This window comes from Hibiscus syriacus, unplaced genomic scaffold, assembly GCF_006381635.1.
Source record: "Hibiscus syriacus cultivar Baekdansim isolate YM2019G1 unplaced genomic scaffold, ASM638163v2 tig00110610_pilon, whole genome shotgun sequence".
Taxonomy (NCBI): domain Eukaryota; kingdom Viridiplantae; phylum Streptophyta; class Magnoliopsida; order Malvales; family Malvaceae; genus Hibiscus; species Hibiscus syriacus.
The window spans coordinates 221,545-249,366 of record NW_024062800.1 but is presented as its reverse complement, the minus strand read 5'-3'; the positions used below and the strand labels follow the sequence as shown (position 1 = coordinate 249,366).

At 33.1% G+C, this 27,822-nt stretch overlaps 1 protein-coding gene across 1 annotated transcript; it reads left to right on the top strand.

Annotated features, from left to right (window-relative positions):
• The first annotated feature begins 6,779 nt into the window (after nucleotides 1-6,779).
• On the top strand, nucleotides 6,780-19,045 carry LOC120135582 (transcription repressor KAN1-like). The gene is made up of 6 exons (XM_039151845.1): nucleotides 6,780-7,242; nucleotides 7,328-7,404; nucleotides 7,837-7,882; nucleotides 8,051-8,114; nucleotides 18,184-18,259; nucleotides 18,850-19,045. The coding sequence occupies exons 1-6, from the start codon at nucleotides 6,780-6,782 to the stop codon at nucleotides 18,946-18,948; spliced, it is 825 nt and encodes a 274-aa protein (XP_039007776.1). The 3' UTR covers nucleotides 18,949-19,045.
• The last annotated feature ends 8,777 nt before the right edge of the window (nucleotides 19,046-27,822 follow it).

The following is a 27,822-nucleotide window of genomic DNA, read 5'->3' as shown; positions in this document are numbered from 1 at the left end:
CACAACAGTACTAGTCGTAATAGTCTTAGCTATAACTCCCAAAATAATATCATGCACATGAACAATGACAGGAGTAACATTGCTACTCGAACCAACCTCCAGAACAGGCACATCTATAGAATCCATAACAAACAAGACCTCTTCCATAGTCTGCTTACCTTTAACAACATTCCTCTCAACCAGATTTTCCATTTTCTTCTTAGAACATGATTCACTCGTGTGACCAAAGATATGACACTTGTCACACCTTGGAGACTCCCAAACTAATTCCACCCCGACATCAACATTGCTACCCTCACCAAGCTCAACCCTACTGAAGCAAGAAAAACAAAATCAACATTCACAATAACACATATCTTAGCAAATTCAAGTTGCTGCTTCTAAGCAATAGCACGATCAACATACAGAGGTTTACCAATAGCACTAGCAATATATCCAAGACCTTCCTGTGAAAACAACTCCAATGGCACATTCCAAAGTTTACCCAAACAGAGGTCGAATCAAGATTAAAAACCTCCATTAACATTCCCGACAACCATTTCCTTAGGATGATCATTTTCTGTTGAATATGACAGGGACCAGATTCTAAAACTGAGTCCCGAACACGACGATAGGGGAAATTCAGAATGTAAAAACTATGAGCCAAAAATTAAATCTCAACCGACCATTCACTCCCCCACAATTTATTAGCAGTCTCATGAAAAATTCCCAAAGTTTCAGATATACCCAGAAAATTACCCAAAAGAGCATTATTCCACTACTTCACTCCCTCATCTAATACTCCCTTAGGGGGCTTAACAAATAATTTTCCATCACGTTTTACAGGAGGGAAATAACTCAAAGATTGATTTAAGAACAGAGATTTATAGTCCTTACCTGAAGCATGAGCTTCACCTGTAGTAGTAGTAGCAGTAGTAGCAAGCTTAGAATCACCCCCTCAACTTCATGCAATGGAGAAAATTTTAACAAATCAAGGTCACCATACCCCGAGCATCTCAATCGTGGCCAACAGCAACCAAATCCACCATGAAGAAAACCCAATCAAGAACAAAAGCAAAGAAAAACAACAAGAAATCCAAGAGCACGATTGAAAATCTTAGAACCCATGAGACTTGCTAACGTACGCCAGAGAAAATATGTATCATACTCCATTTTTTTAATATCTAGTTACACACATAATTTGCTATGACTGGTACATGATAAGTTGAGGCACAAACCAAGTGATCTTGGTGGTAAAGAAATTGCTATTGTTCCTTGAGGTCTTGAGTTAGAACATCAGGAATGCCAAATATGTGAGCATTCAATATCAAACGGTTAAGGGTTATCTTTTAACAGATACTTCCTTAAAGTTACCCTAAATTAATTAAAAAAATTGCATTAATATCATCCCAACACGTAACTTTTCATCCAAAACCGTCTCTCTAATTAAACAATCATTTATTATACAACTTTAAATTATTTGGATTCCTTCGGTTTTAAATTGAATAATTATTAAATGTTTAAATAAAATTATTTTATATTTTTTTACGTTCACCAACAATGATATTGATTTAGTTAAACTCAATCAATAAATTAAATTTATTTTCTTTTAAAGAATCTTAGAGTTGTTTTTAAGCTTCAATAATTATAAAATTAAATATTTATTAATTATCATTTAAAGTAATGATATTTTTGATTAATTTGAGATTTTATTAAGACATGCAACTAATTTAATCAATAATTTCGAATGAGACTTTAAAATTCTACATACGATCAAAGGACAGAGCGGCCCATTCAATTCGAAGGTCCACACTACAAACTGTTTTGGCCCAAGCTTCACTAATGAATAGCCTGTCATGCAGGAGCAAATTTGAACTTGTACAATATGCTCTAATTTTTTTTTTCTCAAGAAATTGATAAATGATTGTGTTTTTTTTAATAAAAATCGAAACTAATCTTTGTTTGTTAAAATTTCGACACTCAACAAAAAAAAATTTGACAAATCTTTTGTATCCCAAACTTTCCAATAGTGTTCATCAGTCGATGAATCTCAAATTATCCAGTCTAAACCTTTTTAGATCGATTTCGACTTTCATTTTATTAAAACCCACCTCAATTTCATCAATTAGATGATAGATTCTTATATTTCTTCATCCTTCGATCTTAATGGTCCACTGTCTGATGGGCCTGCAATTGGACTATGTTGGTCAATTCGTCATTCTCTCATGGTCCACCGTTCGAAGTGGTCAACTCGTCCGAGCTATGCCAATTTATATCATCCTTTAAGTTTTTAACGCCGAGATACTAAAATGAAGCAAAAACTAAACATTAGGTATAATTTAATAAAAATTTAAATTTAAATACTAAAGCAAATTAAAATTAATATTTTAAATATTAAACGCGTATTCGATGACAAACGAAAATGTAAATGACACTGTGTAGATGTATTCTGAGTAGTAGTAGAGGTGATGTGAAAGGTGAGTGAGCAGAGTTGAAGGACATAATATCCGAGTACCAAAAGGCCTGACTCATCTGAGCTAGCATCGAAATGAGAGTAGAAAAGGACCTAAACAAAAAGTCAAAGAAGAGGGCACAAATCCCAAACAAACCCCCATTTCAGATTAGGGCACAGAGACCTATCAGATCAGATTAATGGACTTTTTTTTTGTACCACAAATATTTCTCTTTTCTTATTTCTACTTTCTATTCGTTATAAATTTATAATTATTGTATCATATAGACAGAAAACGTACGTCATTGATTAATTTAAAAAGATGAAACATAAAGATAAACATACACGTATGTCAGCGTTAGTAAGTTACGAGAAGGAATAAAATTAAAATGGATTAAAACCTAAATTAAGACAACACTACTTCTTTACCTTAGTTATAACTTTAATAAATTCTAATGATAGAAAACGTATAAAAAATAGAGGTCGTGAAAATTACAACAAAGGCAATTAAAAAGAAGACAAAGATGCTACATCCTATGGCTGTTGACCCACACTACTCGGCTACCCTAGTCTTAAGTCTTCATACTTTCCTATAAGAGGTCATGTCCTCGATAAGGGATAAATCATTCAAATCATATCTCAAGCAATCTACCCACTTCCTCCTTGGTCGTCCTCTCCTTATGGCACCGTCTACTGAAATCGACTCTACCCTCTTGACTGCATCCGACGTTTGTCGCCTAAAGACATGCCCAAACCAACGTAGTCTTTCCTCCCTCAATTTTTTGGATACATGCACCACCGCCAAGGATATCCTAATAACAGAGTTTGATATCATGTCCCACAGAGTCCTACCACATGCTCATCGAAGCATTCTCATTTATGCGGCCTCCATCCTCCTTAAGTGATCCTTATTGATTGCCCAACATTTTGATCCATACAACAACGCTGGCCTTATTGTCATTCTATAAAATTTTCCCATGAATTTTAGAGGTACTTTTTTGTCATACAAAACCCTAGTAGTAGCCTACACTTTAGCCATCTCACATTTATACGGTGTGTAACGTCATACGTATAATCAGAAAAGCATTTTATAAATTGAGATAAAACGATTTCAAGATGAGTATAATAAATAAAAACTTATAATTTAAAAAAAATCAAATTTTAATACACATCCTCATACAAACGATTCACAAAAAATTATCTAAATACTACATTTATTTGCTCTTCTACTACTATTTTATGGTATAATGAAAGTAATAATATTTATATTGTAACGCAACGTGAGTGAGGCCCTCCCTCCCTCACACACTTTGATTCCACACAATGGGTCCATCAATTTAATATCAACATCTCCTGACAATTACAGTCACCCATTTCAATTTAATTCAAATCGCTGCAGCCATATACTGTTCTTTTACCATTTTTATGCCAAACAATCATCTTCTTTATGTATCTTACATTTTATATTTCCTTTTTCTGTAATTTCCGAACGGCTCTGCTAAAAAAATGTTAATAATTTTATTATTATTTAAATAAAAAATTATCTAAAACAAAATCGATATAAATAATAATATTTCTGATAATTTTATACCAGTTTTATTATTTAAATAATAACAAAATCAATAACATATTTTTTAATTATATATTAAGACTGCCACACGTTATCATATCCCGATTTTTTCTCATGTATTAGTTTGGTACATAGATTATAAATACGTAGGTTTAGATCCCAATAAATACTCTGTTACCCTTCTTAAGTGGGTATTTTAAACAAAATACCTAATTAACATTTAATTCATTCATTAATGTATGCGTTTTTTTAAATTTTAGCGAAAAACATACAAATGGCCAATTGATTATAAGTTGTTGTTTTGTTGAGTCCGCTGATTATCAAAAGTTACAAAATGATCCTTTAATTATAAGATGTTGCTTTGTTGAGTCTCCGACTATTAAATATTACAAAATTGTCACTTAACTATTCATTATGTTATGAATTAGACAATTTCCGCTAAAAATTTGACAATAGACTGAGTTGAATGTTAATATGTTATCTGATATATGATAAAATCTGGTCCTAAAATCTCAAATGACTATCGTATCTTAGATAATAGATTAACATTCAGCTTAGACTGTCGTTATTTTTTAACGAAAAATGACAAATTTGGAACATAATGAATAGTCAGGTTACCATTTTGTAATTGTTGACACTCAAGGAACTCAACAAAGTAACATCTTGTAGTTGGGGGATAATTTTATAATTTTAATAGTTGAAGACTCAACAAAACAGTTTTCTATAGCTGATGGACCATTTGTGTATTTTACCCTTGATTTTAAAGGGTCCATTGAGAATTTGTTTTCACAAATTGCAGTGCACATTTGATGAAAAGAATACTTCAGACCAATTATATAAACGCATAGGATTAGATACCTTGTAGCAAAAGAAATAAATGCAAGGGTACAAAGAGTTTATTAATCTAGCTAGGTATTCAAGCTCATAATGATGGGATTTAACCTCCCACATTAAGGGTATTTGACTTCCTTATATAATGAGATAAGAGGGTTTTAAGTATTTTTAGAAAGCGAATTGAACCTCTCTCCTTTTAGTTAAATTTGATTTTCAAATTTTTTATATATGTATTTTTAAAAAAGATTGATTGCTAAGTTGTTAATATTTATACAACTTTATATGTAAGTCTTTATTACAATTCATGTGTACTTTATTCTTGATATGATATTATATTGTTGATTTGATACTGGTTTTACCATATACACTATTTAATTTTAAAAATATATTTTAATATTTCAAAATTATCAGTGCCGCGTCAATAGTGAAATACATGTGGATTGACATTTGACATGTGAGTTCACATTTATCGTTATGAAAAAAATTTAATATTGTAATCATCATTTCTATTTAAACCACAATAATTTGACACACAAAAACTAGAGTTATGGTATTTGATTAGGGGTGTTGAAAAATATTCGATCTAAATTATTCGACTTGTTAACTTATTAACTCAGTATAAAAGTATCGAATATTTTAGAGGTAAATATTCGATTTTGCGGGTCAAGTATCCGACTCGTTATTATTTTTGGGTTTCTGGGTCGAATCCAGATCACAAAATTAGTCTTAATCGGATACCCGCCGACCCGCTAACCCAATTTTTCATTTTTATTTTATTATTATTTTTTTTACATTAGTTTTTTTATTTCTAATTTGAAAATTATTTTACCCTAACATTCTAAATCTATTTTTTTCAAATTATTTCAACTTAACATTTAAATTATTTATTTTAATTTTAAATTATTTTAAATTTTGTTGTAATCTTATAATTTTATTTTTTATATTTTTAAATTTATTTTTAAATTATATAAATTTTCAATTATTTATTTAATTTTTAAATTTTGTAATCTTAAATTTTATGTATAAACTTTTGATTTTTTAATTTTATTTTTTATATGTTTTTTAAAAAATATTATAAATTTAAAAAAAATAAAATAAAAATTATTTTAAATTTTGTTGTAATCTTATAATTTTATTTTTTATATTTTTAAATTTATTTTTAAATTATATAAATTTTCAATTATTTATTTTAATCTTAAATTATTTTAAATTTAGTTGTAATCTTAAATTATAACTATTATAAACTTTTGATTTTTTAATTTTATTTTTTATATGTTTTTTTAAAAAATATTATAAATTTTATAAAAAAATAAAATAAAATCTTAATTTTTTAATTTATGTTTATTATTAGGGTTTTGTCTATCAAAGAAATTTTATATATATAAATATTGATTAAAATTCTTAATAATCTCTTCTTTTCTTATTTTGCTTTTTTTCATTATATCTGATATCTATCAAGTGTACAAACATGTGAACAATATACTAACAAGTCATTAAAAAAGTATTATAAACAATTACGAATTTCCATAAATTAAACTAGATAAGATATGACATCATGGTATCGCCATTGAAGGTTACTGAAGATTTACCACGGAGGGAATTGAGCAAGATGCTGTTATTGACCAGAAAAAAGGAGAGAGAGAGACAGATACAGAGAGGCTTTGTTGAAGTGTCATTTTCTTATATATACTTTCGAGGATGAAGTAGAAGCAAGCCAAAATAAACGCAGTCTCATCCGTCCCCCAATATTCATGCCCAATCCTTTTAACCTAATTATTCTATCATCATTGCAACACCTCACACATCTCTCTCTCAGGATGTTTGTTCCTTAAACAACACCAGAAACCACCCCCCCCCCCAAAAAGAAAAGAGAACACCCCGAGTTCTTTCTTTTGTTTTTCTGGTTTAGTTGGATCTCAGTGAACAGTTATTGAAACCCTTAAAATGAACAATAAAAGGGATCTGAATGAACAGTGTTTGAATCGGATCCCTGATCTCTCACTGCATATTAGCCCCCCCAACAGTACTCCTTCCTTTGAAGCAGACACTCAGCTTTCCTTAGCAGCTGGTGCAAGTACTTATGAAGATCAAACGAGGCACGTAAATGTTCCCAAATGGGGTCAGATGAGTAATATAAACCATGGGATTTCATGGCTTGATGTTTCTGGACTGAAACCCATCAAGGGGATCCCCGTTTACTGTAACCCTAGGTTTAATGGGGTTTCACCGGAGAGAGCAAGGCCTCAGTTTCATCAGCAGTACAGCCAATATGTCTTGTCAATGGAGAGTTCGAGATTTATACCTAAATTACAAAGCAGAAGGAGCACAAGGGCACCCAGGATGCGTTGGACCAGCTCTCTCCATGCTCGGTTTGTTCATGCTGTGGAGCTTCTTGGCGGCCATGAAAGTAATTCAAGCAAACCAGATGTACTAAAGTTTTAGTTTTTAGCTTTTGGGGGACTAATTTTGATGAGGTTATGTACTTGATATAGGAGCAACTCCCAAGTCTGTGTTGGAGCTTATGGATGTCAAAGATCTAACCCTCGCCCATGTTAAAAGCCATTTACAGGTAAACCGATCTGAAACTTCAAACCCTCACCCCCCGCCTCTTTATGAAACATATGCCCTAAAAAATTCGATTTTTTCGAAGAGTCGATTTTTACATCTCCCGAGGCACAAAAGCCGATGAGAGCAATGAATGAATGAACAGTAAAGAGTGTGTATTCTTGTGATACGGAAACTTCAACTTTTTAAGGAAGAAGTTGAAGTTGAAGTTGAAGTGTGCGAGAGAGAAAAGTAGGCATCATTTCTCAATAATGTAAAGCAATTACTGAGCTCACCAAACATCAACCTCGTGTTTATTAAACAATCCATTAAAAACCCAGAACTATATACTATTGAGTGGGGGATGTTATTTCTATCCCAATATTAGTTAATTAATCAAATATTTCATTCTCTCTCTCGTCTTTCATTATCTTTTATCTTTGTTTTTTCTCTGCAGATGTATAGAACTGTTAAGAGCACTGACAAACCTGCAATTTCCTCTGGTGATTCGCATCTACTTTATCAAAACTTAAAACATTTCTAGCATGCATTCTTATTTACGCTTGAAAAATATGTATGATCCCATTAATTAGTTTTATTTGAGAAATCTAACTAGTAAATGGCTTAATTTCTTTGTTAAAATAGTAAATAGACAAAATGACTTGTGGCAGATGGGTGTGCAGAAGAAGATTGTTTGCCTGTTTCCAGAAATTCAATGAGTGACAACTCCTCTAGGTAAGTCTCTCCAGTGTTATATTTATTTTCTTTTTTACTGATTCTTTGCTTTAAATATATAGATATGCGACATTTGCTTCTTCTTTTTTTCTCTAGGTTTTTTTGTCTTATGATGCATGACTAGATTTAGCTAATTAGCACATATAAGAAAGTTTTATACTTGAACCCTCACGGTGGTCCATGTGATTAAGAGAATTTTATTCTCTCTTAATGATTCATATTCGAATAACATAGTCTTTACGTACGTGTGAATTTAGATATAGACCTTTTCAAAAAAATTATACATAATATAAATTAATCCAAAAAATTTAACATATAACATTGCATAATTCATTGGAAGTTAATTGTACATTAAATGTAGAGATAGGAGGTTGATTCTATTGAAATTATTATTGCTCTAATATTTGGAAGGTGAAGAATTTGAACATACTTTTTTTTTAAAGAAGAAACTAATTTTATTCAAAATAGGAAATATACCAAATTATAATAAAAATTTACTATCAAAATCGTAAATTAAACACATAATTAAGAAAATTTCCTATAATCATTGAAACAAAACTAGCAACTTAAGATCACATATGGACCATACAAGGAAATATTAAATCTAACCAAGAAACTTGAACAAAAATATATACAAACATATCTGATCGCATCGGCAAACGAACCATAAAATGGATCAAACTATTGAAAGATCTCTGACAAACTGCAAATCAGACTCGAGTGACGTGAAAAACTATCCACGAACACAAATCGGGTATCCCAATCAAAACCGAGGGTTCAAAGCAAAGAAGATCACAATATATCAGATAAACGTCATTTTGATCAGTCGTGGCGATATCAAATCAACTTTTAGAAAAAAGATAAATGAAAATATAACCAAAGAATCGAAAAACATGCCAAAAAGCATAAGAAAACGTGCCATAAAAGCATATGAAAACGTGCAACATTGGCAGACTTATTGAGAATAAAAAAACAAAGAAAATAAAGATACGATATAAAAAAATACCAACGGTCGACAACTAACATTAAATTTGGTGTCGCCGTCGATCAACAAAGACGAAAAAAAGAGATAAACATCACACCAATGAAAAAAAAACTAGGTTTTTTTTTCATTTTTTTGTACCAGAATTTGAACATACTTAAGTATGTGATAATCTTGCTCACCCTTTCATTAGTCGCTCTCTCTCTCCTTTGTCTTCCTTTTTTTTTTTGAGTTTGTTTTGTTTTTTGTTTTGTTTTTTATAGATCAAATCAATTTTTTCTTCTTTGATTTTCTTTAGTCAACGGCGACTCCGACTTTGATGTTTGTTGCCGACTGCCAGTTTTCTTTTCTTTTTTTTCTTTTTTAATCAAAATAATTCTGCATGTGTTGCACGTTTATATCTGCCTTTGTGGCACGTTTTTTGAATTTTTTTCCGGTCGTTTGTCTGGTCTTTTACTTATATTTTCTCACGGTTGGATTTGACGACACTACGACCGATTAAGTTGAGTCTCTTATTCGAAATCTTGTTGATCTTCCCTGCTATGGACATTTGGATTGAATTTGGATGTGTGATTTTGCGTTTGTGGATAGTTTCTCACGACGCTCGGCTCTGATATGCAGTTCTCGATAATCTTTTAATAGCTTAATTTTCTTTTGTGGTTCGTTTGCCGATGCAATCAAATTTATTCGTATCTATTTTAGTCTTCTGATTGGGGTTTTAACCTTTTCCATATCTGATAATTATATGATCTAAAGTGACTAGTTTCAATGTTATAGGAAAAGTCTAAATTATGTATTTAATTTACGATGCTAGTTCTAAACTCTTATAGTAATTTCAAATATTTTCAATTTTTTAATGATACTAGCTGCTTCTATTAAAAATAAGTATGTCATAACCTTTGATTTAGTAATAGAAGGATTATGCCTTAATTTTATATAAGATTGTGGATTTTAATATTTTTAAACCTATAATTAGATTGTGAAACTTATTGAGTAATCTCAATGATAAAGAGAATGTCTCTTTATCAAATTTTTATTCGAGTGTTTGTGTGTGTATTGTTAATAAATTAAATTTTTTCACATATATTATTATATATCTTAAATCTGTGTAAAATAAAAAAAATACATTATGTAAGCGGATAATGCCATATATAAATATACATCATCATCAAAGAAACTACTCAACGTTCCCAAATTTCTTTTTCTTTTCTTTTAAAATGTGATAACATAATCAATAAAGAAGGTAGAAAGCGGTGCTTGAGGCCAGCTTTTGCTTTTATTAACCTTTAATCGATCCTTTTATATTTTTATGCTTACTTTCTTCAACATGAGTGATGAAGATGATCTTTGCCACCATTAAAATAGGCCTCTTTTTTCCTTTAATTAATTTGAGCATCTCTAGCTTCAGTATGAGTTGGTGGGGTGAGAAGAAAATTAAAGATGGCTGTGAATTGAATGCAGAAATTACACAGAAACAGCGAAAGTCGGAGCTACCCTAGCTTAGGTACTCAGTCCAACCTACACGTAGCACTACTATTTTTCCTGGGTATTTTATTTGAAAAACCTTTTTTTATTAATTTATTAAAAATGACCCTCCATCAGAATTATTTGAAAAAATAGCTTAAATGTCCCGCGTAAAAATATCTCACTTTTTTATAACGCAAGGTCTGATGTAGAACGTGAGATCCCTCCATGTAGAAGAACTTAGGCACGAGAAATACAAGGAATTCATTTTCTGCAGAACACAAGGTCTCGCTTTCTGCAAAATACAAGATAGGACCATTTGAGGGTCATTTTCCAAATAATGCTGGCTGGAAATCATTTTTCTAATAAAATAATAAAAAATGATTATTGATTTAAAAAAACCCATTTTTTCTTATCTCTTAATTATTAGTTTTTAATAGTTTGGCGTGATTATAAGATATTATTTATTTAAAATTGTTTTTTATTGCACATACAATAATTTAAACCTAAAATCACAAAAAAACATTCCCTTTAACCATTAAGATCACTTGATGAGTTATCATCTCCTATAATTATTAAATCACACTTACTTTCAAGATTTACGTAAAGGGTTACTTGTATATTAAATAAACAATTGTTCTAAAAATATATGTTTAAAAAACACTCTCAACCTAAAGGTATAATATCAAAAAGGTTCTTAATGTTTGACTAAATAAATATTTTGGCCTCCATTCTTTTCCTAGAGCATTTTGGTCTCCAATGTTTTATTTTTGAAGCAAAATGATCACTTTATAGATGAAAACTGTTAGTTAACAAATGATTAACACTCTAAAATAAGGGCATTTTTATCTTAAATTGAAATGTTAAGAGCCAAAATACTCCATAAAAAATACGGATCAAAGTGATTATTTGATCAAGTGTCAAGGGTCTTTTTTTTATCTTAAAATAAAATGTTAGAGCTAAAATACTTCAAGAAAAGAATATAAATTAAAATGACAATTTTAGTAAGCATTGAATAATTTTGGTATTATGCCTAACCTAAACGTAAAAATTATAATTTTTACGTTTAAAAATAACTTTGGAGTCAAAAATATAGTTTTAACTTCCATTTTATTATCTTATGATATATTTATTTTATAACTTATAAAATTATAATTTCTACCGAGATATAATTACATGAGTAGTAATTTATTCTTTAGTTTAAAATTTTTATATATCATCATGTTAATATTTTAGATAAAAATTACTTTAAATTTGATATGTTTTCATATAACATGCACAATCATTATAAATTTACTTATTTTTAATAAAAATATTTTTAATAATTTTATCATAATTAAGTTTATATTTTATATATTATAACATTAAAAAAACCACCAAACATTATAACAACATTAAAGTCATACAAACTACAAATGGAACCAAAGATCAATACATTACATGACATTATTCTGGAAATTCAAACATTATAACAACATTAAAGTCATACAAACTACAAATGGAACCAAAGATCAATACACTTAAAAATCGACTTTAAAACTCCTAAATGCAATCTTTTTCTATTAAATTCTCAAAATAAATTCTTACAAAGGTATTAAAACAACATACTAAACTCGAAAGCACAGTGAAATAGTCAAGACACATAAAATCACACAAGTCCATAAATGAAATGTTAATAAGTATCTAACAACAAAGTAATCAGATTACATAATTATAAAAAATATTCTTACATGTCTTACATGATAAGATACTGGCAGAAAATATTTTTAATTTATCAATTTTTATTAGATTTAGTTTGGTAGTATATTAGTGTCCTACGAATATTCAGATTTCATCTTGTCGTCAAGTATCAAAACGATACAATACACAACAATCATTGCTCGGTCTTTTTGGAAAACAATACTGCTGCAAGATAAAACCGTTAACATTGACTAATTAATAATAATCAAATAATGAAGGAGATAGATTGATTTTACTATGTCGTGATATGGAAGACACTACCTTAGAAGTAATTTTGTCCGGATTGGTGTAATCCCGAAATGGACGTTGCCCCTCCAAAGTTAACACAATCTTCCAAACCTCGTACCCTCGAAGTAAAGAAGTGAAACCCACTTGTGCTGCTCTGTTCGACCAGAAATTTTCCATGAAGAAAATACGAAAACCATCTATTGTATATCCAATCAAGGAAAGTGACTATCCCTTTTATAAGAGTGGTAGAGGGGTAAAATTGTCAATTTGCATTTACCCACTCCAACCATTGCCTAAATAAAGGGTAACCAACACCCTAAAAATAACCTTAGTATTTGCATTGCTAACAATCCCCCACAATGCAAATAAGTAGAAAATTTTGAATACGAAAAGAGCAACAACAAAGCTAGTCGCTTAAGTACTAGTGAACGTATCTGGAACTAATACATAGTGGAATGAACAATTCTTCTCTTAATAAGTGAACGAATCTGGAACTTGTTAAAATAAGGGTAAACTCACAACGCACGACTAACTTCTTCACCAAGTGAGTTCCGTGATAGATTAACAGATTTAGCCAAATATACCTCGGGATGCTAGTAAGTGCTTTAAGAAAGATCGCCCAAAATCTTTCATAGAATGTGGCTAATGCTTCACACTTATATAGGTGTATCTCAATATAGACCACCCGAATTAGGGATATAAAATCATTAAGAGCATTTAGAAAGCTCAACCTCTCACTTTTATGATTCTATGAATTCATTAAGTCTATCTCACAAGGACAATTTAAAACCTGGGATACGAGCTTATTAAGAACATATGATAGTTCAATCTATCAATTTGATAAATTCATCAAGTCTGGTTCAACAAGGACCACCCAAATATTGGGCTATGAACTCATTAATAACATAAAATTCAACATCTCAAATTCGCGAATCCGTCAAGTCCGTCTCATTAGGATCACCCAAATTTTGGGCTATGAATTCATTGAGTGTGTAAAACTTGTTCTTCCACGCCATTGGATTCATCAAGTCCTTCTCACTAGAACCACCCAAAATTTAAGCTATAAATCTATTAATTCATCAATCAAATGGGCTTAAGACCAATTCCCCTCGACTCTTAAGTTAAGAGATTAATATAATACTCTTTTATTCTCTCGTACTTCAGCTTGTGTACTATCTATTTATTTATGAACTCATGTCTTCTCTTATTATCCTAGACTTGGCTTTAAACCATTCACATGTTATCTCATGAGTCACATAAAAACTTAAAGAATAAATAATTTTCTATATTTAATGATTTTCGATAGATACCTAAGGCATTCAATCTCTTGCTTGACTAAGTCAGACTTATTATATCATGCTTCACAGTAGAGCTACTAAAACAATTTTTCACAAGCTTTCACAAAAGTTGCTCTATTTAGATAAACATATATCTAATATGATTTCACATATATCATCTATAATTTCCAGATTATGAGAATTAAAATTCTCTTAGATTCATGTAATTTAAAGAGTTTTCTCATACATTAATTTATATGTTTCACAACACAAAATATGAAATCATAGATTTGTTTTAGACACCCCATGTTTTATATCATTCATTGGGTAGATAATTATTTTCAACTACCCCATATTCTCTAACCTTATGGAGTCTAAATTAATAATGTCATATTAGTCAAATATTAACTCTAAAGAGACCATTGACAATTCAATTACTATGACCAAAAGTCTTATCTTGATAAGACTATCAAAATTCATTTTTTAACATTTTCTCTAAGTTACAAAGTATGTAAACTTTTCATAATATCTTATGATTCAAAAAGTGAGTATAGAAACGAACAATGCACCAGGTAGGTCTCTAGAAAAAGAGAGGGACACACTAGGCACGTTTAAATACCAAATATTTTTCAGAACCAATTCTAGACATGCAGTCTCACTCTATCACACAAGTTTTCGACCAATCATTTATCATTTTATTATAAGAGTCTCATAAAAACCTATTCTCAATAATTTCATGCAATGATATACATGAATGCGGGTGGGGGAATCTAAACATGACCTTAAGGGTGTGTTTGTTTGGGGGAATGTGAGATTCCCATGGGAATGGAATCCACATTCCCCCATTTGGTTGGCCGGGAATGTCTTTCCCGGTAATCTTTCATTACCAATATTGAGTTTTTTTGGGTATATTACCGGGAATGTCATTACCTCCATTTCCTTAGGTATTTTTGGATTACAGGCGTTTTGGACTATAATGCCCTTAAAATAAATTTCTTTCAAAAATATCATTTATTCTGTTATTGAATAATAAAAATTCTACGAAGGTTAAATTACAAATTTATCCTTAAACTATTTTAGATTTACAAAAAAAAAGTCTATAATTAAAATTTTATATGAAGTTCAGGGGTTAAAATAAAATTTTATCCTTTCATTAACCTTTTTATATTTTCAATTTTGTAAAAAAATATATATAAATTTTATGAATTTAAAATTTTTAAAGAAAATATATAAATATTTTCCAACTTGTTAAAAAAAATATATAATAGGGCAATTTGGTTAAATATACATTCAATAATCTTTTATTCCTTTAACCAAACACGATAATCTTACATTCCTGCTAAACCACCCAAACACAAAATACAACATTCCCAGCAATCCTATTCCCTGGTAATCTTACATTCCGTGAACCAAACGCACCCTAAAGGTTGACCAAGTAGACTGGTTCATCCTCTCTGCCTAGTTTTCCAATTTTCTTATCATCACCTTTGAAAATTGATTCCAAAAAAGTTATTCATCATGTGATTTCTGATCACCCTGTTATCATTATAAACATGTACTTCAAAAATATTATTACCACAAAACAACGTTATAACATATAATGACATTTTAATTTATAAAGATAAACGTTCAGAAACCATACATAAACACATATTGAATTACCTTCATCTCTAGTAGGTAATTCCCCTACAATTTAATATAAAATGATATGCCCGTTAATATATATTGGGTCCGTCTGAACTGAGCCCATTATACCCTGGGACCCACAAAACCTGTTAACAAATTCAAGTCAATAAAAAATATTTTATGCCGTAAATAATTCATTAAAAATCGATAAATTCGATAATTCCAGAGGTTCATGGCCACCTTTACATACTACACCCATTAACATAGGCCTTGAATACCATTAGCTAATTCTTTTTTTTTTTTTGCACGATAACTACGATTGTTGAGAGTTAAAGCATTAATATATATATATATATATATATATCAAGTGCCATGGCTTTTCCAAAGATAATATCAAGCAACAACAGAAATTCATGAAGTGAGATTAAAGAAAGCCACCATGCCAGTTTGTTCAATTATCATTGAGCAATCTATATTGGCCAAAATAAGGAGTCAATGGTCATGCAACAAACATACGAAAAGCTGTATAGGTACGGTTGTCGTTCTTATCCATGCATACTTGATATTTCTTATTGGAAATTTTTCAAAAATAAATAAATAATTAATTAATTAAATGTTATAAAATCTCAAGAAATTAGGGACATATCCTAACACACTCCTCAATATCTCTAACCATTTGCTGTATCCAAAATTGTCATACCTCGCTTGTTTGACCCACATCATTAATCTTTGCTTCATAATTGTGTGTGGTTCAAAGACTTGAAACAAACAAAAGGATGGTTCCCACACGGGTAACCTAGGATTGTTCAAGCACATAATTTATGTTGAGCGTAGTTATATTTAAACAACAAAAATTACTTCTAAATTGTTGGAAAACAATACTGCTACAAGATAAAACCGTTAACATTGACTAACAAATAATAATCAAATAATGAAGGAGATAGAACGATTTTATTGTGTCGTAGTATGTAAGCCACTACCTTAGGAGCAATTTCGTCCGAATTGGTGTAATCCCGAAATAGATGTTGCCCCCAAGGTTAATACATCCTTTCAAACCTCGTAAACCCGAAGTAAGGAAGTGGAGCCCACTTGTACTGCTCTCTCTAACCAGAAATTTCCCAAGAAGAAAATACGAAAACCATTGCTTGTATATCCAGTTAGGTAGAGGGACTATCCCTTTTATAGGAGTGATAGAGGAGTAAAATTGTCAATTTGCATTGACCCACTCCAATCAATACCTAAATAAAGGGTAACCAATACCCTAGAAATAACCTTGGTATTTACATTACTAACATATCTTACCTGACTAAAGTCCAAATATCACAACATCTCTTTGTCTCGCTAAGATTGAAATCTAAATTACCCGCACATAAACATTTATTGACCCTATGACATGCCAATTATACTTGGAACTCAGCATTTAAAACAACATAATATAATTATAAAAAAAATACCATTTACGAATAACAATCAGCTTATAGCCAACAAAAAATTTTCGTGCAAATAATCTTTGCACATATTTCACTTTCAAAACATGACAATTACTTGGATTATTATGACAAATACTAAGATGATCATATATCAAATATAATCCAACATTGAAATAACATATCAATATATAATTAAACGTACCTTTGTAATGCAGTTACTAACTCAAAATCTTGAATTGAATCGAAATGTGCAATTCATCAATTCACATACCAATATCCACACATGTGAAAACCAAATAATATAACTATGCATATAAAGACTCTATTTCGATTACACTCATTTGATCTAAGTTTACAGTATGCTTCGGAGTCGATTACTTAAAAGTCTTTAATTTTATTATAACTTTGATGGAATCCCTTTAGTTTATTGAGCGTTCATAGTCAATGATACAGTTTAAAATCTTTCTTAATTGTTGGCGACACATACCTTATAGACGTAAGTCACGTAACTGCTTGAAACCAGACATCTAGGAAGAATATCATTCTCTTATATCATTGAAGTCAGTTCTTACCTTTGTATACTTAGAAAAAGACAATTTAGACTCAGTGGCGGAGCAACAGCTTAGTGAGGGTAGGCACATGCCCACCATGAAATCCGAATTTTCTTCGATTAATTACTTATTTTACTAATGGTGCCTACCCTTAAATATGAGTTTTCTTTGATTAGTTACTTATTTTACGGACAGTGCTAACCTTGAAATTTTATTTGTACTGATCTCATTTAATAACTGCCCACCTTTAAAAATATTTCTAGATCCGTCGATGTTTAGACTTTAGGGTTTGGAGTTATACAGTCGAGTATGGTGTCCTCTTGTTTCTGTTGATGGTCATGGTCCAGTACTCTCCACAGAGAGCCGAGTGCCAGCAAGCAGCATTAATTCATGGCTTGGGTAGATTTTCTTCATTAATTAATCTCATTACTTGAACATTTCAAACAAGTATTTTATACATGTGGATGACAATAGATCTCATCTCAAAGTACTTCTTCAAGTGCCACACACACACATATATATACATGTATATATATGAATTGACCTGAGTTCTGGTCCTGGGAACCACATGTTAGTTCACATGTTGGTGGACAACTTGTGATGTTGGACAACTTGTGATGTTTAACTGATTTTTACGATTATGTATGGTTAAACTGTGATTTAGTTTTGATTGAATCCTGACAACACAGGTTACTTTGTGGTTTGCACTTCTCTCAATTCATTGTTTGATCGAAAATAATTGATTAATTTTATGAATTTTGGCGCATGCAGTCGGGGAGTTTGGTGTTCGAGTTCTAGGAATCCAGACGAGTTTAGCCGATCATCTCAATCCGGAAAACAGTTCAACGTAAGAGATCATGAAAAAGCTGCTGAATTTTTATTGTATTAGATTAATCAAAAAAATATTTCGTTTATCAGCTTAGGCATGCATGCAACGCTACGAAGACTATCTAGGGTTAACATCAGCCATCTCTCGGCCTAGGGCAAAATTGTTTAGATAATATGGTGAAAAAAAATCCCGCATGTAAGGTGTTGAGAAAATTATTTTTTCAAGTAATATGAATGTTGTGATACACCGGAAGACGCTTAAATGATAGAGATTTCAGAAAGACACAGGGATCATTCTACGTCTTTGGCAAGACGATATTAACTTTTGGTCATGCATGCAGCTTGAGGAAAGTCGCTATGTTGTCTGAGCGTCTTCCTAAAATTGCTGTGCCGTTCAGATGTCTTAATGTGTATATGTTCTTTAACACTGCTTGAAAAAATAATTTTCTCAACCCATAATTTTTTCAAACCAATATTGGGCATTTCTACCCTGGGCCTAGCAATTAATACATAGGTGATACTTTCTTGTTTCTCCAGCATGTTAAAAACGACTGACCAATGCTTCCTTCGTTTACATTTGAAGTGAAATAATGCATTTAAACAATGCAGGAAAGCGACTTTGGTCAACAAAACTTAACGGAGTCAAACGTAGAGCTTCACGGCCCAAGCTTGGAGTTCAGCTTAGGAACACCCCGGCAGACACAGTAAATTAATGTATGATGGGGGAAACAAAGGAAATAGGTATATATGGGTTAGAATTCACTCATAATTTGGGGAAAAAAATTAGTTTTACACTTTTATAAGATCATTGGATAAGTAAAAATAAACTGTTGAAATTATTTCTTCGTTTTTTTCTTGTGAATATCTTTTGTCTCCTATGGTTAATCTCAACCATCTTTTCTAACTCATCGAGCGATCTTATAAAGATATAAAACTAAAAACATTTTACACGAGTGAAAGATTTATATTTCTATGAAGGTTGCTGATGTTGGTGAACACTCATTCAATAGATATTGAATGTGATTGTAATTCAAGTTCATGTTTCTAGCAATATATTTATATGGATGGATTTGTATCTGGTAGTGTAATTAAATTAGTCCGCTTAGAAAGGAGGTGTTTAAAGCATGGTGGTAGGGTTCTCTAAGTCCGATCACATCTGTCAGGAAAGGTTGAGCGAAAGCATCGTTGCGGTTGTTTGGTGGTGTGTTTATTGGAAGTTATCTGCATTTTGAAAGAGTCGGTTGCTGGTGTGGTGTCTGTAAAGTTGGGTAGACGTGTCTCGAACATCCGGTTTTCTCTGCCTCTGAGAGGCCGCTCAAGCTGTGCATTAAAATACATTGTTGTAGGTTCATCGAATGGTAAGCAAGCATTGATGGAACGTTGAGAATGGGCTCATATAGTCCTCCATCTGCAAGCGCCTCAGTCGAGTGTTTCACACTTTTTCCGTTTGTTTCACACTTTTTCCGTTTGTTGGTTCCTTTGTCTGGATCTGGAGATGCATTTTTGGTTTTCCTTTCTTCCTTAGAGCAGGGTTATGGATTGTTCCATACTCCTTGCGTATAACATGTTGAACCAAGTGTGTTTATAGTGTAGTGTTTGTGATGTTCAATTGTGGGTTTGCTGGGTTTCGCAGTTTGGTTCGGTTGTCTGTACAGTTTGCTTAGCTGCAGTAGTCATGGCTATACTGTCTATGTATTGTTTGTGATTGCTGCGTGTTGTTTAGTTACTTTTGTTGGTGGATTCATTGTACGAGCTTTTATCTGTTTGTATTTGCGTGTCTTGTTTTGTCCAAATTGTATATACTCTTTTCCTCCACCTAGATTTAGAAAATTTTTTAACGAGCATACAATTTAGTTCGATTCTATTCGTCATTAATAAATTATTATTTTGTCAAGCAAAAAAATAAAAGTAGTCATGGCTATACTGTCTATATATTATTTGTGTTTGCTGTGTGTTGTGTATTTCTCCGCCCTAGTTAAGAGTATTCTTTTCTTCCATTTAGATTTAAGGAGATTTTTAACGAGTCTCCTAACCACCTTCAACCCGGGAAAGGCAGACCTTCTTCCAACTTAACCTAACCAGCTTTCTCTTCCCCATCGAGCAACCCCATAAAAAAATTCTTCGGATCTTGTCCAGCTTTTGAACTATTAGCTTAGGGATTTCGAAAAGAGACGTAAAACACAGGTAAAATAGATAAGACTACATTGATCAAAGTCTCCCTTCCAGCAAATGAAAGCGAATTTCTTTTCCATCCAGCCAACTTCGCTTGAAAACTTTCGACAATTGGATCCCACATTTTTACCTTACGAGGATCTGCCCCTAGAGGAATTCCAAGGTACGAAAACGGCATCGAACTCACTTTGCACCCACAACTCTTTGGAAAGTTCAATTACCAAGACTGGATCTACATTTACTCCTACAATACATGATTTGCTGAAGTTGATGCTAAGACCTGAACACACCTCATAACACCTCAAAATTCGTTTAACATTTACTAAACAATCCATCTTAGGTCTCACAAAAATAACTGTGTCGTCTGCGAATTGCAAATGCATGAATGACTGCCCAGGAATCACATTTCCAATACCTTTGATCTCCCCAACCTTTCCGCTTTGACTAATAACAGATGAAGGACCTCTGTCACAATAATGAATGAAAACAGGGATAGTGGGTCTCCTTGTCAGAGCCCACACTTCAAGGAGAACTCCTTTGTGGGTGACCCATTTGCTAACACCGATACCCTGGACGAAGAGATACACTCCCATATCCATCTTCTCCACATCCTACCAAAACTCATATTTTCCAAAACCATCAACAAAAAGTCCCACATAACACAATCGTATGCCTTAGAAATGTCTAATTTCAAAACAATACCATCATCCAATTGATCCTCGGACATCGAATGGGTAATTTCATTTGCTATCAGAATTTCGTCCGTTATCTGACGTCCTGCAATGAATGCGCATTGAGTGTCGCCTATCAGATCATCCAACACCGATCGTAATCATCTTGACAGTACTTTCGCCACTATTTTGTAAATTGAGTTTATTAAACTTATCGGTCTATAGTCAGACACCAAGGTCAGATTTTGAATCTTCGGTATCAAGGTGATGAAAGACGAATTAATCATCACTGAAAATTTTCCTATTTTATGAAACGTGTCCATTAGCTTTTAAAGATCACCTTTCATATCCTTCCAGCATTTCTTGAAGAACTGAAGATTAAACCCGTCCGGTCCCGAGCTTTTGAGCCATCACATGAATGAACAACTTCTTTAATTTCTTCTACTGAAAAAGGAGCTTCCAACTTCTCTACCTCCGGTTGACTTAACAACTTGAATTCCAATTGAAAATTTGCTTCACAATCTCTAACTTTCCAATCGAAGAGACTTTGGAAATGATCGAACTATTGAATCATAAACTTGATCCATTATGGGAGCCTAAACCCAAACCCAAACTAAATTGATGTCATTGCTTATATCATTTAAGTAATGATGTCATTGCTTATATCATTTAAGTAATGATGTCATTGCTTACATCAATTTAGTTAGATGAGAGTTAGGTATTTGTTGAATTTGTAATGGTTTAAATTAGTTTATTTGTGTGGTGTAGGATTGTTCTTGAGTAGTATAAATACCCCTCCCCATTTTAGTTTTAAGCATCAAGAAAAATTAAGAGCTTCTAAGTGAGTGAAGAAGCAAAGTCTTATAAGAGTGAGTTGTAGTTCTTGGTTTTGAGTGAGAGTGATCTTGTAATATTTGTTTGAGTTTCAATAAAAGTTGTTTGTGTGAGTGTTTTATTTCCAACAAAGTGGCATCAGAGCGAGTTAGAAAGATCGAAGGTCTCGACAAGAGGAATCCGCCGCCGCAAGAATTTTCTCAATCTGAGTTCTGACGCACCGCCACGTATAGCCGGAAGACTGCTGCTAGAAAATCGAGTTGACTCACCGAGTTGAGCCGAGTCAGTCGAGTTGGAGCCCCTTGACCGAGTTGTCCAAGTTCCTCCCAAGGTTTTTCGGCGTTCCGGATTCATCCGTGCAATCAGATTTTACAAAATCTCATTATATTGAGAGATATGGCAAATGGTATGACACCATTCCAAGTTCTGACACTCAACAACAACAACTACGACAATTGGAGTATCAAAATGAAGACACTTCTTGGATCACAAGATGCGTGGGATATCATAGAGAAAGGCTATAACGAGATTATAGATGATGTTGTTTTTGCTACTCTTACACCAGATCAAAAGACAACTTTGAAGGATTCAAGAAAGAGAGACAAGAAGGCTCTTTACCTCATCTATCAAGCATTAGATGATGATGGTTTTGAAAAGATTTCAAGTGCAAGCTCTAGCAAGGAAGCATGAGAGAAGCTGCAAACCTCTTACAAAGGATTCGAGCAAGTGAAGAAGGTTCGTCTCCAAACATTAAGAGGTGAATTTGAATCCTTACACATGAAAGCATCTGAGTCTATTTCAGATTATTTCTCAAGAGTAGTAGCTGTTTCTAATCAATTAAAAAGAAATGGTGAAAAGTTAGAAGATGTGAGGATAATAGAGAAGATACTCCGTTCGTTGGATCCCAAATCTGAGCACATCGTCTTGACAATTGAAGAAACTAAAGACTTGGAAGAAATGACGATCGAGCAACTCCAAGGATCATTGCAAGCATACGAAGAGAAGCATAAGAAGAAGCATGAGTTTACTGAGCAACTCCTCAAACTGCAACTCAAGGATATGCATGAAAGCCAACGCAATGATAGAACCCAACGTGGCCAAGGCAGAGGTAGATGTCATGGACGAGGTGGAAGTCGAGGTCGTAGACGAGGCTGGAATTACAACAACAACAATTCCAACAAAAACTATGAGAAAGGAGAAAGTTCAACACGAGGCCGTGGAAGAATCAATCCGAACTAAAAGTATGACAAATCTCAAGTTCGATATTATAATTGTCAGAAGTTTGGGCATTATGCTTCAGAATGTAGAGCTCCCAACAACAAAATTGAGGATAAGGCCAATTACGTGGAGGAAAAGACAGATGGAAAAGAAACTCTTCTTCTAGCACGAAAGGAAACTGATGGTGGCCAAGCAAATTCCTAGTATCTTGACAGTGGTGCAAGTAATCACATGTGTGGAAGGAAAGACATGTTCGTGGATCTAGACGAGTCAGTAAGCGGAAATGTTTCGTTTGGAGATGATTCCACAATAGCAATAAAAGGGAGAGGTAACATTCTTATCCGTTTGAAAGATGGGAGATATCAATTTATTTCAAATGTCTACTATGTTCCCAATATGAAAAGTAACATCTTAAGTTTAGGGCAACTGGTAGAGAAAGGTTATGATATTCATATGAATAATTATAATCTTTCTATAAAAGATGATAAGAATAACTTCATTGCTAAAGTGTCGATGTCAAAGAATAAAATGTTCTTGATCAACATACAAAATGATGTTGCAAAGTGCCTGAAAGCTTGCTACAAAGATGCATCATGGCTTTGACATCTTCGATTTGGGCATCTCAATTTTGGAGGTCTAGAGCTGTTATCTAAGAAGGAGATGGTAAAGGGACTACCTCGCATCAACCATCCTGACCAGCTTTGTGAAGGGTGTCTAGTCGGGAAACAATTCAGGAAAAGATTTCCAAAGGAGTCAGAGACAAGAGCCAAGAAGCCACTTGAGCTCATCCATACCGATGTGTGTGGACCGATCAAGCCAAGCTCTCTCGGTAACATTAACTATTTCCTTCTCTTTATTGATGATTTTTTAAGAAAAACCTGAGTATATTTCTTGAAACAGAAGTCAGAAGTTTTTGAAGTCTTTAAGAAGTTCAAAGCAGCAGTGGAGAGAGAAAGCGGTAGAAAGATCAAAGCCATGAGATTCGATCGAGGTGGAGAATTTACTTCCAGGGAGTTTCAAGAGTTCTGTGAAGCAAATGGAATTCGTCGACCAATGACAGTTCCTAGATCTCCCCCAGAAAAATGGTGTGGTAGAAAGAAAGAACAGAACAATCCTCGACATGGCACGAAGCATGCTCAAAAGCAAGAAACTACCCAATGAATTTTGGGCGGAAGCAATAGCGTGTGCAGTCTACTTGACAAACCGATCTCCAATAAGAAGTGTATAGGGAAAGACACCGCAAGAAGCATGGAGTGGAAGAAAGCCTAGCATTTCCCACTTGAGAACCTTTGGAAGTATAGCCCATGTTCACGTACTAGACGAGAGAAGAACGAAGCTTGATGATAAAAGCGAGAGTTTTATCTTCATCGGCTATAATGCTAATTCGAAGGGCTATAAGTTGTACAATCCAAACGATAAGAAGTTTGTGATTAGTTGAGATGTGGTCTTCAACGAAGAAGGAGAATATGATTTTAACTCTCATACAGATGACTTCAATTTCTTTCCTCAGTTTGAAGAAGATGAGAAGACAATGAGGGAACAACTAGATGAATATCAACAAGAGTTTGCAACTCCACCCACTTCACCAACATCAACCACTCAAGGAGACTCATCACCTTCGTCATCGTCAAGTGGGAGTCAAAGTGAAAGAGTTGTGCAACGCACAAGAAGCCTTAGAGATCTCTATGAGGTAACTGAACGACAAGATAATCTTACATTATTTTGTCTGTTTGCCGATTGTGAACCAGTGAGCTTTCAAGAAGCGGTACAAGAAAAGAAATAGAGAGATGCGATGGATGAAGAAATCAAGGCCATCGAGAAGAATGACACATGAGAACTTACCTCACTTCCCAAGGGACATAAGGCGATAGGTGTCAAATGGGTGTACAAAACAAAGCAAAATGCCAAAAGAGAGATTGAAAGGCACAAGGCAAGACGAGGCTAGTTGCTAAAGGCTATAGTCAAAAGGATGGAATTGACTATGATGAGGTATTTTCTCATGTTGCTTGATTGGAGACTATCAGACTAATCATTTCTTTGGCAGCTCAAAACAAGTGGAAGATACAATAGATGGATGTAAAATCTGCCTTCCTAAATGTAGTTCTTGAAGAGGAAGTTTACATTCAGCAACCATCAGGATATGAAGTCAAAGGGCACGAAGACAAGGTGTTGAAGTTGAAGAAGGCTCTTTACGGGCTAAAACAAGCACCAAGGGCATGTAATAGTCGAATCGACAAGTACTTCCAAAAGAATGGCTTCAACAAATATCCCTACGAGCATGCCTATATATCAAGATCAAAGATGAAGATATTTTGATCGTGTGCCTCTATGTGGACTATTTGATCTTCACCAGAAGCAACCCAATCATGTTTAATGAATTCAAGGATGTGATGATGAAAGAATTTGAGATGACAGACATAGGGCTCATGGCGTACTACCTTGGCATTGAAGTTAAGAAAGAAAATAATGTAATTTTCATTTCACAGAAAGCTATGCAAAAGAGATACTGAAGAAGTTCAAGATGGAGAACTGTAAGCCAATAAGCACACTGGTAGAATACGGGATCAAGATGACCAAACATGAAGAAGGCGAAAGTGTAGATCCAACATTCTTCAAAAGTTTGATAGGAAGTCTATGTTATCTAACTTGCACGAGACCCGATATTATTCACGCAGTTGGATTGGTTAGTCGCTACATGGAATCTCCAACAACCACCCATTTTAAAGCCACAAAGAGAATTCTTTGCTATCTGAAAGGTACAATTGACTTTGGCTTGTTCTATTCAGTTTTCTAATGATTACAAGCTTATTGGATATAGCGACAGTGATTGGGGTGGAGACATAGATAATCGAATGAGCACTAATGGATTCGTATTTTTCATGGGAGATATTGCGTTCACATGGATGTCAAAGAAACAACCGATTGTCACATTTTCCACTTGTGAAGCAGAATATGTTGCTGCTACCTCATGTGTTTGTCATGCAATTTGGCTTAGAAATCTATTAAAGGAGATAGGTTTGATACAAGAAGAGCCTACCAAGGTTTGTGTCGACAACAAATCAGCCATTTCCTTATCAAAGAATCTAGTATTTCATGATCGAAGCAAGCACATCGACATTCGCTACCACTATATAAGGGAGTGTGTTGCAAGAAACGATGTGGAAGTTGAATACGTGAAGTCACAAGATCAAGTTGCCGATATTTTTACCAAGCCACTGAAAAGTGAAGACTTCATAAGATTAAGGAACTTACTAAGGGTCACAAGATCAAGCTTAAGGGGGTGTTGGATCATAAACTTGATCCATTATGGGAGCCTAAACCCAAACCCAAACTAAATTGATGTCATTGCTTACATCATTTAAGTAATGATGTCATTGCTTACATCAATTTAGTTAGGTGAGAGTTAGGTATTTGTTGAATTTGTAATGGTTTAAATTAGTTTATTTGTGTGGTGTAAGATTGTTCTTGAGTAGTATAAATACCCCTCCCCATTTTAGTTTTAAGCATCAAGAAAAATTAAGAGCTTCTAAGTGAGTGAAGAAGCAAAGTCTTATAAGAGTGAGTTGTAGTTCTTGGTTTTGAGTGAGAGTGCTCTTGTAATATTTGTTTGAGTTTTAATAAAAGTGTTTGTGTGAGTGTTTTATTTCCAACACGAACAAGGCCCATTTTAATCTATTTGGCTCATTAATCTACTTGTTTCGAATCTGCAAGCCAACCAATATATTTTTACTTGATCGATACTTAACTTTTTTGATAAAATGAAGTATTTCAGCCACCCAGGGATAGCCACTTAACCCGTGACTTTGTCTCCACAACTCTCCCTGGAATCTTAAAGCTTCCCACAACTCATTCTTTATGTTTTTTAACCTTAATTGATCTTGATTGTTCAACCCAGACACACTGTCCATTTCTTCCACCTCGTTCACCTTACATTCCAAGTTTCCAACAACTTTACCTTAGAATTAAAATCTTCACCAAACTACACATTATAGTTTCTTAAAATACCCTTCAATATTCTCAATTTTAGAGTTAAGCCCGAGCTATTTCCACAATTAGTCTTAAGAACATCCTTTGTCATATTTCTACACCAAGATTTATTAAGCCACCCATTATAAACCTTGAAAACATAATACTCCAAAGGATTAAAATACACTACTTTACTACTTTGATGTTAAAATCCCGAAATTGAGCTCCTTGCTTAGCCACACTCCTCTCCTTGGCGATTTGAATGAAAACCCCCACTTTTCTTTAGCTAGGATTAAACCAAGACTTTGATTCTTTAAAACTATGTTGCAAGGGAGATTAAGAACAAAAATGAAATAAAAAAAGGTTCAAGACCTTACCTTAGAGCTATGACTACTTGGAGAAAATGAAGGAAGAAGAAATGAAGATGAGAGAAATAGGGTGAGATATAAAACCCTTATCTTTGTAAAATGGGGAAATTACACAATTAGTCATTCCTTGTTTTTATACAATTTAAAAACCCTTTTTATGGCTAATTAGTCCCAAATCCAAACTCAATTAAGCTCAACGACTTTATTTATGAATTTTACAAGGTTCACTTACCTCTCGGGTAAACCTGAAACTACTAGCCCAAAATTTAAGGTGTTATAACTTTCTCATCCATAAAAAAAATCTCGTCCTTGAAATTTACTCAGTCCATAAAACAATACATACTTGGTTCAAA

Coding starts and splice junctions, on each gene's coding strand:
- LOC120135582 (XM_039151845.1), top strand. CDS start 6,780: ATGAACAATAAAAGGGATCTGAATGAACAGTGTTTGAATCGGATCCCT. Junction 7,405..7,836: donor ATGTTAAAAGCCATTTACAG/GTAAACCGATCT, acceptor TTTTCTCTGCAG/ATGTATAGAACTGTTAAGAG. Junction 7,883..8,050: donor CAAACCTGCAATTTCCTCTG/GTGATTCGCATC, acceptor GACTTGTGGCAG/ATGGGTGTGCAGAAGAAGAT.